Raw genomic sequence first — 17958 nt, forward strand, 5'->3', positions numbered from 1 at the left:
GTGTAGCTGAGATACATTGTAAGCACTATGGAGGACAAGGTATGAAATATTTAGAAGAAACTCTATAGGCAAATTTAATTACTAGAACTTACAGAGCTGCCAATGGCATCCATCAAGCCAGCTGCAAGGACAAAATCAATCATTATCAAAATCTTCATTCTTTGGAAGCTGTGAAGTAGAGGAACAAATGAAATACTAGTTAACTTAAACATTAAAATGAAATATTTGAAAATATTTATTTGAATGAAATTTTTATTATTAGAAATAATCTATTTAACCTATAATGATTTTCTTACATACTGTAAATATAGCGCATATTTAGGCTTCACTACAAATGTCTAAAATAGTTTGATCAAGAACAACTCCAAAACCCAGTAAAACCAGAATTTATCCTTTTAGGCCACTTTGTATCAGAGCTCTCTATGTATTTTAGGACAGCTATTCAAGATTCAAACCCATGCATTTTATTGTGAAACAAGACAAAAACAAAATAGCATTTTAAAATGCTCTGAAAAGCAGGGCAATGTTCCTTGTTTGTCCTTTAAAGTTGGGAGCAAGCTCGCTGTTATATTCAAGTAATTAAAATCTGAATTGGGCTAGTTGTCCTTGAACTAAGGATTTGTGCAACTTCTGTGTGCCAGGAGAGGATGGTGATAATTTTACTGTTATAGAGTAATTTTTAGGAAAAATGCATAATAGTTACCAGCTTTTATTCTAATGGTGACAAGGATGACAACTTTCAACAGATAGCTATGCATATTTTGTACTGTATGACCCATAGCATTTTAAATCCTATTATTTCATATGAAAATTATTTAAATGCCAAAACAATCACCACTGTATCTCACTGCCTTGCAAACATTAGCTGATGTAACTCCACAATTTTCTGTAAGGCAGATGTACGCTTTTCAGCTCACAGATGAGAAACCAAGGCCTCCAATTACTAAAATATTTACATAGATTATACATGAACCAATTCTAAATTGACTAGTTAAACTGCTGTGAGCTATTGAGGACTGTTTCTTTTTTTTTAACTTAAAATATTTTCATTTAACATATGCTAACGCCTGTTTGAACCAAAGTATGTGTCCACTCTGCTTTTTCTACTTATTAAATTAAATCATATTAAAACATTCATGTTAAATTAAATACATGTTAAAACATTCATGGTTAGACAAAGCATAAAACCTATAATAGAGATTAATGATTCCATGTCAGCGTGTATTATTGAAACACCAACTTTATGGACATTTCCACTCACATTTCTACAGTAATTAATACAAAACACCAGTGGAACTTTGGCAGACTGAGCTTTTTACTGTACAAAAATAAGTGCTTATGTGAAGTATGTTTTTAAGTTCTTGTAAAATTGGACAAGTCCAACTTATGATTTTCACCGATCTCTGAAAAACTCATGCAAGAGTACAAATTACAGCCCAGACAAGTTTCAGGTTTTCAACACCTATCTATAAAATACTTAGGATGCTTTTTAAAATTACAGTTACCTTATTTTAAAAAGCAACATTTTTTAAAAATTTTTAGTTCTGAGTTTTCCTGGTTTGAAAGCATCATATTTGAAACCATAGAGTTGTGAGGCCCAAGTATATCTGTATAAAGCTCATTATACCACTTCTTGCGCTGGACTGATGCAGACACAAGGTGTTGAGGGTACTTGGTGCCCACTGATTCATGTTACAGACAGCTCAGAGGGTTTTTTAAAGCATTTTGGACATACAGAACATCTACCATTAAGCTGCAAACCACTATACTAAGCTGATATCTATCTCTAAGGATTCCAAAGGAATCCATTAAAAATTACCTATAAAATGCTTCCTGAGTAGAAAGTGTGAACTGAAAATCTTAGGCTAAGGTATTCTATGCCATAAAGTTTCTGAATTTTAAGTTATAAATTGTTCTTCATGCTAAACAAATAAATAATGTATCATTTGAATTAGAAACTTTACCATAATTCAACGCAACAAGTTCTGCTACTGTTCGAATTAGTGAATCCTATGAATTTCAGGCTTAAAAAAAAAGGGGGGGGGGGGGGGGGAATCTGCAAGAATTGCCTGGCATTGAATTCTGTTATTAATTTAGATTTCAGAGGTCTCTGCCATAATAAACCAAGCATTTTCACCTTATGACAGTAGTAATTATGGCTATTGCAGCCACTACTGTTTTGAAAGCAGCTGTTGCCATCTGTTGCAATGGCACTTTCTGTGAGAGGAGTGACCAAAGAGTACGTTAGCTATCTGGACAACCTGCAAATGATCCATCTCTGGTAACTGCTGTTCCAACTCCATGCATATCTTAAATATGTTATCAAGGGAAGAAGGGACTATATTTTTTCACTGGAAGATTCATATTTAACTGTTCTGCTTAATTCTCTGTTATTTTCACTATAAAAGTACACTGTTCTCCCTCACATTAGTCCTAATATTCAAACTGTTCTATCAGGATTTCACCGACTATGAATGCCTGAATACCGCAATCAGTCTTAAATGGGTCACACAGCTTTACAACTACAGCATTCTTGTTTTTTTAAAAAAGACTATCAAGTAAATCTTGCATACTATTCAGAGAAATTTATGTTAGCTAAAAAAAAAAAAAGACTATCAGGCACAATCAAGGCAGATCATGTCCCTTGTGTGAGCTACTACGAGCAAGCTGGACAAAAGGAGTGAAGAGTTGAGGAGTGTAGTGTGTGCAGTTGGTTTGGTTTGTCATCTGCAGATGAAGTCACCTTTCTGTTTAAAGGGTGCCTCTTTCTAAAGCGTGTTCCTGTTGTGGGGAACTTCATAAGGGCTGCACTTGGAAAACAACTTTGCGTGTATCGGCTTTAGCACTGAACTAAGATATGTTCAAAAAACATAACAAAATATAGGAATAGTGGCATAAATAAAATTCTAAATGTGATGATTTAAATACATTTCTCAAGATATTTTAATCCTGGAGTTTAGTTTTTAAGAAAGTTGGACAGTAAACCCAAAATGGATTATTGATCCTGTAGTCAATCACAATATGAGTTCACTATGATCGTAAGAAAATTAAGACAAGTATAAAGAAGGAGAAACTGAGAGCTCCATTTGGCAGACCTGTCAGTCAGAAACAGGGAAGACATTGAAAGAGAGAGGACACAGGAAAAAAAGAGGGGACCTGAAGTAAGAACAAGGGTTGGCAGGACCAAAATCTTTGTGCTGTTGTCCTCCCAAAAAAGGAGAAAGTCAAGAAGACTAGGATGAGACATGAAAACTCATGCTCTGAAAGGAAATAGCTGATCTAACAGTGTTTCTCTGCTTCTGTCACTGCCCAGCAGGGAGACCCAGATGAGGTAGGGGACAGTGAGCAGTGTTGATCCTGGAAGGGGCAGTACCTTGTACCTTTGAGCCAATTTCTCAGCAGGTATAAACTCACGTAGTTTATCTGATCCCACAGCTTCACTGACATGAAATTCACTGAGTGGTCAACCCTACAGCAATAAGAAAAGTGGTAAATAGGGTCAAGCCCCATATATGTTCAAAGTGCTTTGCATACACTAACTGAATCAACAGGTTCAGTCTTGGAATTACTGTGGGTAACTGTTTACTTAGTTTTAGACATTTCTATAAAAAAATTCAGAAAAGGTTTTATTAGTAACAGTTCTCTGAAAGTGCACATCCATGCTCTTTGGTAATATGTAAAGTTCAAGTTCTGTTCAAGGGAAGCTTAAAATCTTGCTCAAGGAAGAATGCTTTGAAAGTCAATTTCTTAAACTAATTTCTCCACTCATTTATCTGGTTGTTATATAGCTATTTAAAATGCATTATCCAGAAATGTACGTGGAAGGTAAAATAATTAAAAATGCAGAGAGAGAATACAACCACTGATAAACATTCACACACAATGCAATAAAAACATTCACTCCAAAAAACTACAAACAAATCACAAATCTTAATCCATGTCACAAATGAAAACAATTGCATAATTTAACAACTATTTTTGTGTTGTTGATGCTAGTGAATCCGAAGAGTTAATAAGTGCTGAGAGACTTCCAAGACTTTTGTTATAACACCTGTGTTAGTTTAACAAAAACAAAAACCCCCAGATTTGTGCAGGGAAGATTCCTTTCCAGGAAAATCTTAATCTCAGACAGTAGACACGCATCACACAATCATGACAGAGTGAGAAAAACAGTGTAATATTTTCAAGTTGTAAACACAAGCCCTTAACAGTTAGCTGAAAAAAAAATCACTTTCTGTTTTAATAAATTGAAGTTTAAGGGCAACTCTTGTGAAACCTTGAAATTTTATCCATATGAGATTACTCATTTACTATTCAAAGTTTCTTAAAATTCAAAGTGGTTTTAATGATTAAACTCCAGCACAAATTTTGCTTTGTTTTAATTAGGTAGTGTTACAAAAATTGCCCTATTTTCCTCATCTGAAAAACTGACGATAATTCGTGATTTGATCTACTTTTAGGTTTAAAAAGCAGCCTTGCTCATACAGCCATACATTATTATAAATTTAGAAACTACTTGAATATGAGTTTTACTAACTAACTAGATATCATAGCAAAATAGCTAGTTCCTGCTAAAACATTAATACATTGTTAGCAACATTGCACCAGTTATATGGCCTTCAAAAACATATTACTTTTAAACCGTAACTATAGCAATTACCCCAAATTCTTCCGTCTTCCCTCACAGGTACCTAAAACGTTTACCTTTACCCTCTGGAGAGAACTCAAAGTTGTTAAATCTTCTTAAACTGATGTAAAGAATTCCAGAGCCCCTCCCAGGCTACGATTGTTTTTGCTATTAAATTGTGTGGAGTTGAGGCTTACATCTGCTATGAGTCACTGGTCAAGAATGCAGGAATGTTACTGAGAAGTTGCAGTTATCAAGACTACATTGCAACATAACAAGGAGAAGATGGTAATTCTGTGCCTAACACAACACTTCTGAAATAAAAATAGACCAAAAATAACAAGGGATCATCCATGTCCTTTCACTGCTCCGACCCAGGAAATTGCTCTCAGCATCATATTCAGCTATATAATCCAGTGCTTTCCAGAATCTGAGCCTAAATCTCTTAGCCTTCAGAGGTATAGAGAGAGCATAATCGACTCAACTGATTTAGAAATAAAACATAATCACTCAGACTAGAAGTTACATGTTAGAGGTGACAAAATAAAAAGAAATCTGCTAAAAAAAAAAAAGGAGGTAGCAAAGATAGTACAGAGAAAGCCAGAGGGAACAAGAAAAAAAGGACAAAGAATCTTGTTTGATGTAAGTCAGTATTTTTTAGCTAAATTGGAAGGCTCTCAGAAGCACATAATCTCAGTGACTTGGTTAGACAAAATCACTTTCTATACAAGCTTTTTAGAGCCAGATGAATACATCAAAGAATGTTTTAAAATGCGTTTTGTTTTGAGTGTTTGCCCTCCTTCTATGTTGGCTCTTCCCAAAAAGTTAAATAAATGAATATGCTTAAAGGAACGCTTCTGGGAAAAGTGAACTCTTAAGGAAATATTGAACAAAAGCAGTAAAAGGAGTTTTACATTCCACAATATTCACACCATCAACTTCCTTCTGAAGACTAATACTGGTTGCACACATCCTCTGAATAACTTCTGGTGTATTATTTGGAATCTGTTACTTGGCAGTATTTCTCTTTACTAATTACATTACATCAACTAATTAACGTCCTATTCTAAATTTCAAATATTTAATAATTGCAATAAATTTCTCATGAGTAGCCTACACTAAGAATCATTCAAAAACTCAAAATCATTCAGCAAGTAATTTTTACTGGGAATCTTACTATGGATAATGACTTCTGCAATGAGGGAGATACCCATTCATAGTGTGACTCTTAACTCTTAACTGATCATTACTCAGTGGGTGGGCTCTGAATTTAGAAAGTGGAAAAAAGACATGGCATTTTAAACTCGGATTTATTAACCATTTAAACAATTTATTGAGGTTTACAAGTAGATTCTCCATCACTTGAAGTCTTTAAACAAAGACTAGATGGCAAAAATGTATGGCTGTGGTTCATTTAAACAAGAACTATATACAGCGTCAAGTCAGAGATTTGTGTTACTCAAGAAGTCTATAGGCTATTCATCATCAGAATGACTTTGCAAGAATAAACATACTAAATAGAAGACCCTCAAAGTATACAAATGGAAGTCATATAAGCACAAAAAGAAGAGAGAAAGGTCTTTCTTAGGCCTGTTGGATATATCCAATACCGAAAACTGGGAAATGTCATAGACCTTAATACGGCCAGTAAAGACCTGGCTGTTCACACAAATCTTATTCAGATTTGCTGCTCTTGGGAGAGTTTGCACAGAAGTGAAGCAAAATATGGCAAGGATCATTAATTTCTCTTTTATCATTTTTTTTATAAAAGTATGTATAATTGCTGTTCCTCACTTCTACACTAAATCAAGATGTTTATTACTCCCTATAAGCAAGGTAAAAACAGTCAGCTGAATTAAATCCATTTTACATGTTTTGTGGATGTTTAAAAGAAATAGTTAGCACAAGAAATCAGTGGTCTTTGTTCTCCTTATATTAGCACTGTCAGCTGAGTACCTCCCAGGTAGTTTATCTGACAGAAATTTAACAGCTTTGGGCAATCCCAGACATGGATACAGGCCAGGCAACGAGTGGGTTGAGAGCAGCCCTGTGGAGAAGGACTTGGTGGATGAAAAACTAAGTATGAGCTGGCAATGTGTGCTCACAGCCCAGAAAGCCAACCGTATCCTGGGCTGCACCAAAAGCAAGTCGAGGGAGGTGATTCTCCCCCTCTACTCTGCTCTTGTGAGACCCCACCTGCAGTACTGTGTCCAGCTCTGGGGTTCCTGACATAAGAAGGACAAGGAGCTGCTCAAGTGGGTCCAGAGGAGGCCACAAAGATGATCAGGGGGCTGGAGCACCTCCCTTATGAGGACAGGCTGAGAGAGTTGGGACTGTTCAGCCTGGAGAAGAGAAGGCTCTGGGGAGACCTTATAGCAGCCTTCCAGTACTTAAAGGGGGCTACAGGAAAGATGGGGAGTGACCCTTTATCAGGGAGTGTAGTGATGATTACAGGGAGTAATGGTTTTAAACTGAAAGAGGGTAGATTTAGATTAGATATAAGGAAGAAATTCTTTACTGTGAGGGTGGTGAGACACAGGAACAGGTTGCCCAGAGAGACTGTGGCTGCCCCCTCCCTGGCAGTGTTCAAGGCCAGGTTGGACCTGATGTAGTGGAAGGTGTCCCTGCCCATGGCAGGGGGGTTGGAACTAGATAATCTTTAAGGTCCCTTCCAACCCAAACCATTCTATCATTCTAAAATCAGCAAACACAAGATAACATGTTCATAATATCATCCTTTTATCATTCAGACTCAAAAGAAGTTGCAAGCACAGAAGCAGCTTTCATAGTACGAGGAACCTGCATCTTTTCCCTGATAAGCTGTAACACAGGTGCTAAGAACCATTTATAAAATATACAGGTTTACTTTTTCTCCTGTGAATGACTTTTATCCAGGAAAGTTCTAAATCACCTTCAGTCGTCACATAGAAATATGGAAGGGTCAAAGCTTGTACAACCACAACATGGTAACTCTGTGTTTGTCAAAAGGTACTTGCATTCCATCTGTTACAAATTAATTTGTTTATGCTCTTTTCTGTATTGTTTTAGTTTGTGTAATGCTAAGGATAAAATAGAAAACATGTAATGGACTCCATTCTAGGATTGGCTGAAATCACGTATTTGAAAATGTGCATTCAGCATTGTATATCCAATAAGATGACAATTAAATGGTCTTTTGCATATGCTAAACAGTAACAACAATAAACTGAAAATACCTTTAAATGGAATGTGCTGCTTGGATTCATAACTTAGACACTAGACTTTTTTCTGAGAGGAGAAAATAAACAACCAAAAATAACCCCTAAAGCCCAACCTGACTAACTCCATCAGAATTATGAGAACATGTAACTTTTGGGGTTTTTATTTTTTTAACATATAAAGTAGTAGCAATGTGTTACTTCCATAATAATATTTTGTTACTGAAACAGAACAGAGCTGAAATCAAAGATAAGCCAAACACAGCTTCGTAACTAAAAAATCTCTGTATGTCCATGTTTTTAAAGGTAGCCTCCTTTCCAAAAGTAAGTGCATATTTTTTAGTAGACTGACTTAAGAATTGCATGGTATGTTTACAAGAAAATCTGGTTAAGTAGTTATTATTGACAATGTGCCAGTTACCAGACTACTATTATATCTTCCCATTGTAAGTGTATTCCACAAATAAAAACATTCTGTCAGAGCTTTGCACACACAATGCTGTGGGTGTTTGCATAGCTGATTAACATGTTAAATGGCTTCCAACATTCCAGGGCAGACTACTTGATGAAAGTGAGTACAACTCTATCTGCCTGAGTGGAGTTACTTCAGATTGTTCAACAGTTCACTTTAGCCATATGTACCTAAGAGTTGGCCCACATTTCAAGACAATAAAATGATCAAAAAGCTACACTGGATTTAGTCAACAGTTTGGACTGCTGTAGAAAATTATATCTACTAAGCTTTTGAAAGTCAAATATAGTTATTAGCTGTTAGTATTTTATGTTTATTTGGAGACACGTATCAAAAACCAGAGTATGTCGTACTTAGTCCTGCATTAATAGATTCTCAAGGTTCCTTCTTACTAAGGTAATCTGGCATTTCAGGATTCCTTTGGAATAATCTATGCCAGTTTAACATGAGTGCTACTTAGTCAAATAACAGCAACTCTCTTCCATGGACTGTCTCATTTACATACAAGAAGCTCACACCAAAGTATTAAAATAGCTACAAAACAAGATCAGAGTGACACACTCTTGGCAGTACAAATCCCTGAACTTCATGAGATGCTTGTGATGGACCTCCTTGATGCAATTCTGGTTATTCACAGGGAAGCATATGAAGAAGTCCTGTTGTACTGAACACAGCAGAAATCAACAAAAGGAGGCAGCATCACTGTTCACTATTCCAATTCTCCACTTTGTACTACCTTTTACTGAGGGTTACTGATTTCTTTTGTCTCTCTTTATGACACTGTTGCCTTCTTCCTGTATTTCAGTTTTCCACTCTTTCTTTCCACTGACATGCATAGTTCCATGAGGTGATATCCAGTGTCACTGCAGTAGTCTTCAGGCATGCCACCTTAGTGTTCCACCACAGGCTTCAGTCTTTGAAGCAGACAGTGGCCATTATTATTTCACTTGCCTATTCCTTTAAGGAATATTGTGCACTTGCTTATGTGTGACATTTAGCCATCTCTCTCATACAATTTATTCGTAATATTTTACTTTTTCAATGTTGGATGAGTTAGAATGCTCCAAGCTTATACTTTGTTTACTTTTGGACAAATAAGAAACTTCAGATATTTTAAAGCTCTTGATTCTTTTAAGATGCTGTCTTCAAAATGCTTGCCATAATCCTAATGAAAGCAGTGGTAGAAACAAATTATGCCGAAAATACAGAAGTCCATCTATAAACTTACGAAGATTTCACCTACTGTATAAATAGATTTCACAGAGCGACCAGGGCCTATGACTGCAACCTGAAGCATATGAATAACAGATCTCTAAAACTTGCATAATTGCATGATGAATTGGAAATGTTAGGACAACAAATGTAATTCCCTAATAAGGCAAAGAGATAAGCAGAAAAGAACTTCCTACTCATTCTGAAATGACAGAATGAATGCACTGTCTTTTTTGGTGTATGGATATAATATGCAGCAATAAAACCGTTTTTAAGTAATTCACCTCATTTTTGTGTCGTATTCTAAGAAACAGGTGCATAATTTAGTCATTTCAGTCATTTCATAATCTTGTCATTTCAGATACACAATACAGAAATCAGCAACACACCTTCATTATCATGGATAAGATCAGCAAATTCAGCATATTTAGACATTATTTTATCACACTCCAAATATGGCATCCCCACAATTCTTATTAGAAATATAAAATGAGAAATTAGAAATATAAAATGAGCACTCACTCCCATCTTTTTCAATAGACAGTAGCAAAGACAGCATAGATATTACTAGCATAGATGGAACCCGTCACAGAAGTTAAAGATCTAACAAACACCTCGATCTGTACACATGTCCTTTGCAGAACATAGAAAAATGGTGGATTTGGTGAAGGCCCAGAGTAATTTTTAAAAAAATTATCACAATAAGTTCCATTGCTGGTGTCTGTCTTTTATTCGTTAATCCCAAGAACACAACAAACATGAATTAATGACTAGGGCACAACGATGATGAAATAGTAGAGTTCTCTATTCTTAGAGAGGCCAGGAAAGGGCTAAGCAGGACTGACATCCTGGACTTCCAAAGGGCTGACTTTGTCTTGTTTAGGCACCTGCTTGACAGAATCCCTTGGGAGATGGTCCTGAAGGGTATAGGGGTCCAGGAAGGCTGGGCGCTCTTTAAGAAGGAAGTGTTTATGGCTCAGGAGCAGGCAGTCCCCAGGTGCTCTAAGAGGAGCAGGCGGCAGAGAAGACCACCCTGGCTGAACAGGGAGCTTTGGCTGCAACTCAAGGAGAAAAGGAGAGATTACGGCCTTTGAAAGAAGGGGCTAGCCACTCACAGTGATTACAAAGACGCTGTGAGGCTATGCAGGGCGGAAATCAGGAGGTCCAAAGCCCAGCTGGAAATTAATCTGGCTTCAGCAATCAAGGACAACAAGAAATGTTTCTATAAGTATGTCAATAGCAAAAGAAAGACCAGAGAGAGTCTCCATCCCCTGCTAGATGCTGAAGGAAACTTGGTAGCAACTGATGAGGGGAAGGCTGAGGTACTTAATGCCTTCTTTGCCTCAGTCTTTAATAACAAGACTAGTTGTACTGAGGGAATCCAGCCTCCTCAGCCAGAAGACAGAGACTGGGAGAATGAACCCCCGCATTCCAGGAGGAGACAGTCAATGACCTACTGCATCACATAGACACACACAAGTCTATGGGACCAGATGGGATACACCCAAGGGTGCTGAAGGAGCTGGCTGGGGTGCTCACCGAGCCGCTTTCCATCATTTACCAGCAGTCCTGGCTGACCGGGGAGGTCCCAACAGATTGGAAATTGGCCAATGTGACACCCATCTATAAGAAGGGTCGGAAGGATGATGCAGGAAATTACAGGCCTGTCAGCTTGACTTCGGTACCCAGGAAGCTGATGGAGCAGCTCATCCAGAGTACCATCACACAACACATGCAGGACAACCAGATGATCAGGCCCAGTCAGCATGGGTTTATGAAAGGCAGGTCCTGCTTGACAAACCTGATCTCCTTCTACGACAGAGTGACCTACTTATTGGATGAGGGAAAGGCTGTGGATGTAGTTTACCTTGACTTTAGTAAGGCCTTTGACACCGTTTCCCACAGCATTCTCCTGGCGAAACTGGCTGCTCGAGGCTTAGATGATTGCACGCTTTGCTGGGTAAAGAACTGGCTGGATGGCCGGGCCCAAAGAGTTGTGGTGAACAGAGTTAAATCCAGTTGGAGGCCGGTCACAAGTGGTGTCCCCCAGGGCTCGGTTTTGGGGCCATTCCTGTTTAACATCTTTATTGATGATCTAGACGAGGGGATCGAATGCACCCTCAGTAAGTTTGCAGATGACACCAAGTTGGGTGGGAGTGTTGATCTGCTCGAGGGTAGGGAGGCTCTGCAGAGAGACCTCGACAGGCTGGAGTGATGGTCTAAGGCCAACAGTAGGAGTTTCAATAAGGCCAAATGCCGGGTGCTGCACTTCGGCCACAACAACCCCCAGCAGCGCTACAGGCTTGGGGAGCAGTGGCTGGAGACCTGCCAGTCAGAGAGGGACCTGGGGGTGTTGATTGACAGCCGGCTGAACATGAGCCAGCAGTGTGCCCAGGTGGCCAAGAAGGCCAATGGCATCCTGGCTTGTATCAGAAATAGCGTGGCCAGCAGGGACAGGGAAGTGATCTTACCCCTGTACTCGGCACTGGTGAGGCCGCACCTCGATTACTGTGTTCAGTTTTGGGCCCCTCACTACAAAAAGGACATTGAATTACTTGAGTGTGTCCAGAAAAGGGCAACGAAGCTGGTGAAGGGTCTGGAGCACATGTCGTACGAGGAGCAGCTGAGGGAACTGGGGTTGTTTAGTCTGGAGAAGAGGAGGCTCAGGGGAGACCTCATCGCCCTCTACAGCTACCTGAAAAGAGGTTGCAGAGAGCTGGGGATGAGCCTCTTTAACCAAGTAACAAGCAATAGGACAAGAGGGAATGGCCTCCAGTTGTGCCAGGGAAGGTTTAGACTAGATGTCAGGAAGCATTTCTTTACAGAACGGGTTATTAGGCAGTGGAATGGATTGCCCAGGGAGGTGGTGGAGTTCCCATCCCTGGAGGTGTTTAAGAGTAGGGTTGACATAGCGCTGAGAGATATGGTGTAGATGGGAACTGGCAGTGTTAGGTTAATGGTTGGACTAGATGATCTTCAAGGTCTTTTCCAACCTAGTTGATTCTGTGATTCTGTAAGCTATATTGTGAGAAAATGTTTATGGCATACAAAGGACTTGCTCAAGATCTTCGTGCAAGAGCCAAGAAGACAACATAGTCCATAACTTTCTGCCTTACTCGCAAGAACAGCTTACATACCCTGCCTTCTCCTGACTGCCTCCTTTACCCATAAAGCTTCCCGCTGGCCCCAGTTTTCCTTTTGTTCTCTCCAAATACATACTTCTCCTATATTCTACTTTGTGAAAAGTATGTAATCTCTTTGGAAAGGTGCACCAACTAATCTCTCTTCCTCGGTATTTATCCGTTTAGTGTTGTTATCCATCTGTACCAACCCTAATCAATAGTGTAACTGAAACCACTTAGCACCAAATCTCTACTACACCTCTTATCATCAGAAAAAAAGAAAAAGGAACCGTAAAAGAAATTTTATTAGAAATGTGACAGAAAAAATTAATTACGAAATTATTTAAAAACCCTTCAAAGTTACCCTGATTTAAATGCTTGCATATATATATAGTCATTGGACATGCCAGGTCATCATGCTCACTCAGCACTTCTGTATTTGCAAAAACTGTATCAGAAAAGCAAGTATCTATTTCGAAAACATTATTGCCAAAGGATGAAATGCAGTATATCATAAAACTAATCAATCCTGTGTAGCTACAGTGGAAGTCTTTACGACAACTTTTTTATAAAAAGTCAACACATACTAGATTATGAATGTAAAGCCATGTAATTATTAGGAAATTTGAATCTTTCTGGATCAGATGTTCACTATCAAACTGCATAGTGACTATAAAATGACCTACAACTTTGGCAGATTTTTTCCATTTAAAGAAATATGAACACATATGAAAAGAAAAATTAGGTGGGTTTGAAGAATTCACTGTAGCTTTTTTATGCTAACTATTTTCATGCTGATATGCTTGCAACATAACTGAAGCCCTAGAGTGTAGAGAAAGCACTTAGTTATGAAGGAATGACACTACCAGATATATTTTAGTTTCTAATTACAAAGGAAAAAAGTATCTACAACCTTTTCCTCTTAGAATGAACTCTCAAACAGTCATACAGTATCTTTCATTCTGCACACTCAGAACCAAGGAAAATAAAAAATAAAAAATTATTTCATTGTAAAATGGAAAAAAAATATTGGGGCTAGGCAGAGAGGCGTGAGAATTCTTGGTTCCTAATCTTTCTTTATAACGTATGGTAGGGTTACTTATTTCTTTCATATTCTTTTCCTTTCATTCAATTCAGAGAGGGAAACTTATGTGGTATTTCTAAGCTATGTAATCATTTTATCTTTCTCTTGCTCACTTTTAAATTTTTTTTCTTTCAATGTAGCACATACTAAGTTGTGACTCCAGAAATCTAAATAATGTGGAAGTGGCTAGACAATATCATGATATAAAATGACCATCCAAGATTCTATGAATTAAAGGTTGTTCCTTAATCACCTTTCTAAGGAATCGGCAGATATGCCTGTTTAACTCAAACCTGTCTTATCAGAACAACCAAAGTATTTTGTTTCTTCTTGAACTGCTTTTGTTAGTCAAGGAATAAACTGAAGATGTTGTGACTGGACTGGAAATAGAAAAAAAATGAACTAGATGAGACTACATACCTAAAAGTACAGTGTATCAAATAAATGTTGAACTAAACACCAAAGAGGGACATCCAGATTAAGCACCATATTTGTACGTTGGTTGTGAAACAGGATCTTAATTTCTTAAGAGTGAAATAGTACTTATGATGTTGCTAACTTCTGTGCTATAGAGACCTCTTTTAAAATGGTTTTCAAAATCAGCTTTAATGAAGCCTGACTTCAAAGGGGACAGTGAGAAAAATGTGGTCCTAGGGCTTCTAGGCAGGGCAACAGTGGTGTTCCTGATGTGTTTTGGTTGTGTGAAACAAGCATGCTTAAAAGAAAACTGATTATGCCTTGTGGCTCTGTCCCATTTGATACCAGTCACTAGTATTTTACTAGAATGTAATACCTTGAGTGCGTATAACAGCAAATATTACAGACTGATGAGATAATAGTAGTATCAAGAGGATTACTTTCCTCACCCCTGCAGATGTGGGGAAGGTTTACAACAGGGATCCTGTCCATTCTTCAGCTGAGATTCAGGCCATTTTCCAGGGTCTGACCAGGTTAGCTAATACCTAGCTCCCAGTTACTCTCCTTTATTACTTCTGATGGCTATTATGTTTGAGCAGATCATCAAAAATTGCTTTCTTCTTCAGCGGTAGTGAATTGGCTAATCCTTGGCCAGCCTAACACATGGCTTTGGAGTCTTAAATGCCTGTGCCTCTGCCCTACATCTGCTTATGATCAGACTCCCACAAGGATAAATGGACACTTTATCTTCCTGCAAAGATCAACTCAAAACTCTTTACTAATGCCTTAAAAGATCTTTCCAATCTCATGTCACACAAAGAAAGAAAAACTACCTTTAATATAGTAGCCTGATAGTCACTGTGTAGCCCTATTATGGTAGACCAATCATTTTTGGACAGTTTCATTTTTACAGCAAAAACCTCTTTGTCACAAAATCAGAAAAAAAGTGGACAATTACTATCTGTACCGAATGCCCTATTAATTACTGCTCTTGTTTCAGGGCCTTTAAAAGTATCTCCCCCCAACTACTCCTCCTATCTCCTCTGGCTCAGTAAAACTTTATTCCTTCCCTTCTTGTCTCTAGCCCTTACATGCCTGTATTTTGTTTGCCTTCTTTCCTTTCACTCTGGAATAATAAAGTGAAATTAACAAGATATAGCCAGCAGATGCACAAGAAATCATCACGTCTCTGACATAGCTTTCAATCCTAATTAAATTGAGCTATCTTAATCCATTCAGTTTCTGTGAGGGTTCATTCATTAGCATGTCTGCTGATGGAAGCACCTATAACAGATCTTTGTAGGAGGAATTAGTTACTGTCAATCTAGAAGCTCATTAGCGTTGACATAGGACTTCCCCCCAAATATTTTTTTTTTTTAAATTAACAGGACATTCTTTAAGCCATATTAGTTTTGGCTACAGTCAATCCCAAATCCAGAGATACTATTTTATAACAGTAGTGGAGAACCACCTACTGGAAAGAATGCTTCTTGCAGCACAATCCATGATTCCTTAATGCTTACTGTACCTTTTTTCAGCTCCCATACCCAATGAAAAATGTCTCTGAGGAGCTGGTACTGATTTATTTCTTCGGAGAACTTTTTTTTTTTTTTTAAAAAAGAACAAGTTTGCAGCCAATTCCAGAAGAGGGACAGAAAATATAAGAGAAAAATCGTCTCACAAATGTCAAGCAGGAATCAGAGTAATGATGCTGTAAGCTCCTATGAGAGACATACTACCAATGTTGACATTCTGTGGTAAGGAAATATGCAGTTATGACATACAGAGGACTGCAGTAAAGACCTTGTTACTAAAACATGCTGAAATCTATTTAATTTCTAGTTTTTCCTTAACAGTGTATTATATTTTTACGTACTTTTTTTTTTTTTTTCCTGTGGGAAACAACGGGAATGAGGGAGCTGTATTTTAAGAATAAATCACAACAAAAATAATGACAGTCATTGTATTAAGGCACTATTTTCTCTTAAATTCTGCCTCCACCTGCTGGGCAGTGGGAGATACGCCACTGTGACAATATAAAGTGTCTTGCCAATAGCAACACTGCCAATATCGTTCTGAATATCCAGACGTGGTACCTGAAGCTAGGATAAAAGGGCATTACTTGAAAGTATAATTTTAAAAAGCTGATAAATGAACTTCTTTATTAGCTGCAGAATTGCAATAATATATATTCAATACATAGAGAGCTTCCATCAAGTTGTTGCAGATTCTTTTTAAAGCAATTTCAGTTATGGATATAGTCATGTAGCCCATGGTAGAAATGGGATAAAAGTGCTGCTATAACAGGCAATCCTATGTTCACCTCTTTCATGCACTTCATATTGTCCAGAACTATTTCTTTGATACAGGGGCATCTGCTGGAGAAAAACTGGATTTTTATTGAAACATTTTTATTTCGGTTTCCCAGTAATTTAGTTCCTTTTCTAAACTACAGATAGATTAACGTGTCATTTATTTTTTGGTGGAGTAAAATACATTGGTAAAAGTACTGATGTGAGAGAGATGGGGGGTTAACTACATTTACCCGTAGTACCAGTAGAACGTTTCTCACCCAGGATTATTGTGAGGCCTATATAAATATTAAGTGCGTCTGCTTTAGAAAATGAGTGTAATGAAAATGCTGAAAATGGTAATTCGTTTTTCCCATTCTGACGAGGGACAACCCCCTCAAATGAAAGCAATATAAATTATGTCAGCTTTACTGAAACAGAAATTGAAAATACTGATTATATTATGCAAGTCCAGCCCCCTGTGGACTAACAAGAACTTCTGCTAAATAACAAGTTTATCTGCCTGGAACAACTGGGTGATTGGAGCATAACAGTAAAGCAGAGCACAAGTATCACTCACAACTATTTTTAAAATGCTAAATCCTCTATTTTTTTTTCCAAAGGAAAGTTTAAAGAACCTAGATCTCTAAACTCCAAGCCCTAAATCAAATAGCAAAACACGAATAATGGCATTGCAGAAAAAGAAGGAAAAAAGGTAGGACAGACTACAATGATTTCCACCTCTTCACTGCTGTGTTTTCAGCTGTGACTTCTCCCAGGAGACCAAAAGCAGGCAGAAACAGACTCTGCAAGTCGATACTGCTCCAAATGGGGCCGGGGCCAGGGCCTGATCCTCGCCCATGCCCGGGGCTTTGACGTGATTTCACTGGTCTTCCAGCCAGGTTAAATCATTTACAGGGTTCATCATCGCTTCCGTGTTTTATTTTACGAGCCAAACGAGCAGGCCAGCGGCGGGCACGCGCTCCCCCCATCACAGGGCGGGGCAGGGCGGTGCCCTGGCGGGAAAAGCCCCTGTCCTGGGCGGCGGAGCCCGCGCCTCGCGCGCTGCCCGCTGGGATTTGGAGTTTCGGCCGGCCCCGCGGGCCGCCGGGGCTGCACGGGGCGCCCGCCAGGGGGCGCCCAGGAGCGCGGGAAGCGCCGCCCTTCCCGCCCTGAAGTCAGGCGGCCCGGGGCCCAGGGCGGCGCTTGCGCAGCGCGGAAGGGCATCGCTGGGCGGGGGTTACCAGGTAACGGAGGGTATCCGTCCGCTGGGGGCCGCCTCCCTCACGGAGCGGCGGCAAAGATGGCGGCGGTGGTCGTTGAGGGAGGGCTGTGAGTCCCGCCGCCGGCGCTCTTCCGCGGCGCTGAGCGAAGCGGGGCCGCTGCTCTTCCCCGCTGCCGGACGGCGGAACGCCCGACTGGGCAGCCCGGGCCTCGCGGGTGGCGAACAGCGGTGGAGGAGAAATTGGCCCTGGCTGACCCCCCCTCCGCCGCGGGGTGAGCCGCCCTCTCCCCGCCTCGCGCGGCGGGCTGCCC

At 39.2% G+C, this 17958-nt stretch overlaps 2 protein-coding genes across 23 annotated transcripts in view; one reads left to right on the forward strand and one right to left on the reverse strand.

Moving 5' to 3' along the window:
• Positions 1-4778, reverse strand: part of FGL1 (fibrinogen like 1) — a 33176-nt gene extending 28398 nt beyond the window's left edge. For 2 of the 3 annotated variants that reach the window (XM_074866307.1, XM_074866305.1), the window contains exons 1-2: positions 4705-4778; positions 93-168 (exon numbers count right to left, since the gene is read on the reverse strand). In XM_074866307.1, coding sequence (XP_074722408.1) covers positions 93-158 — 66 coding nt within the window. In that variant the 5' untranslated portion in view covers positions 159-168; positions 4705-4778. Of the gene's footprint in view, positions 1-92; positions 169-4660 lie in introns of all 3 variants that reach the window. The other variant, XM_074866306.1, reaches the window with a different exon arrangement.
• Positions 4779-17582: 12804 nt separating this feature from the next.
• Positions 17583-17958, forward strand: part of PCM1 (pericentriolar material 1) — a 45193-nt gene continuing 44817 nt past the window's right edge. For 19 of the 20 annotated variants that reach the window (XM_074866309.1, XM_074866316.1, XM_074866313.1 and 16 more), the window contains exon 1: positions 17583-17669. The gene's annotated coding sequence lies outside the window, so the exon portion shown is untranslated. Of the gene's footprint in view, positions 17670-17695; positions 17920-17958 lie in introns of those variants that run through there. The other variant, XM_074866310.1, reaches the window with a different exon arrangement.

Source organism: Strix uralensis, chromosome 4, assembly GCF_047716275.1.
Source record: "Strix uralensis isolate ZFMK-TIS-50842 chromosome 4, bStrUra1, whole genome shotgun sequence".
Classification (NCBI taxonomy): Eukaryota; Metazoa; Chordata; class Aves; order Strigiformes; family Strigidae; genus Strix; species Strix uralensis.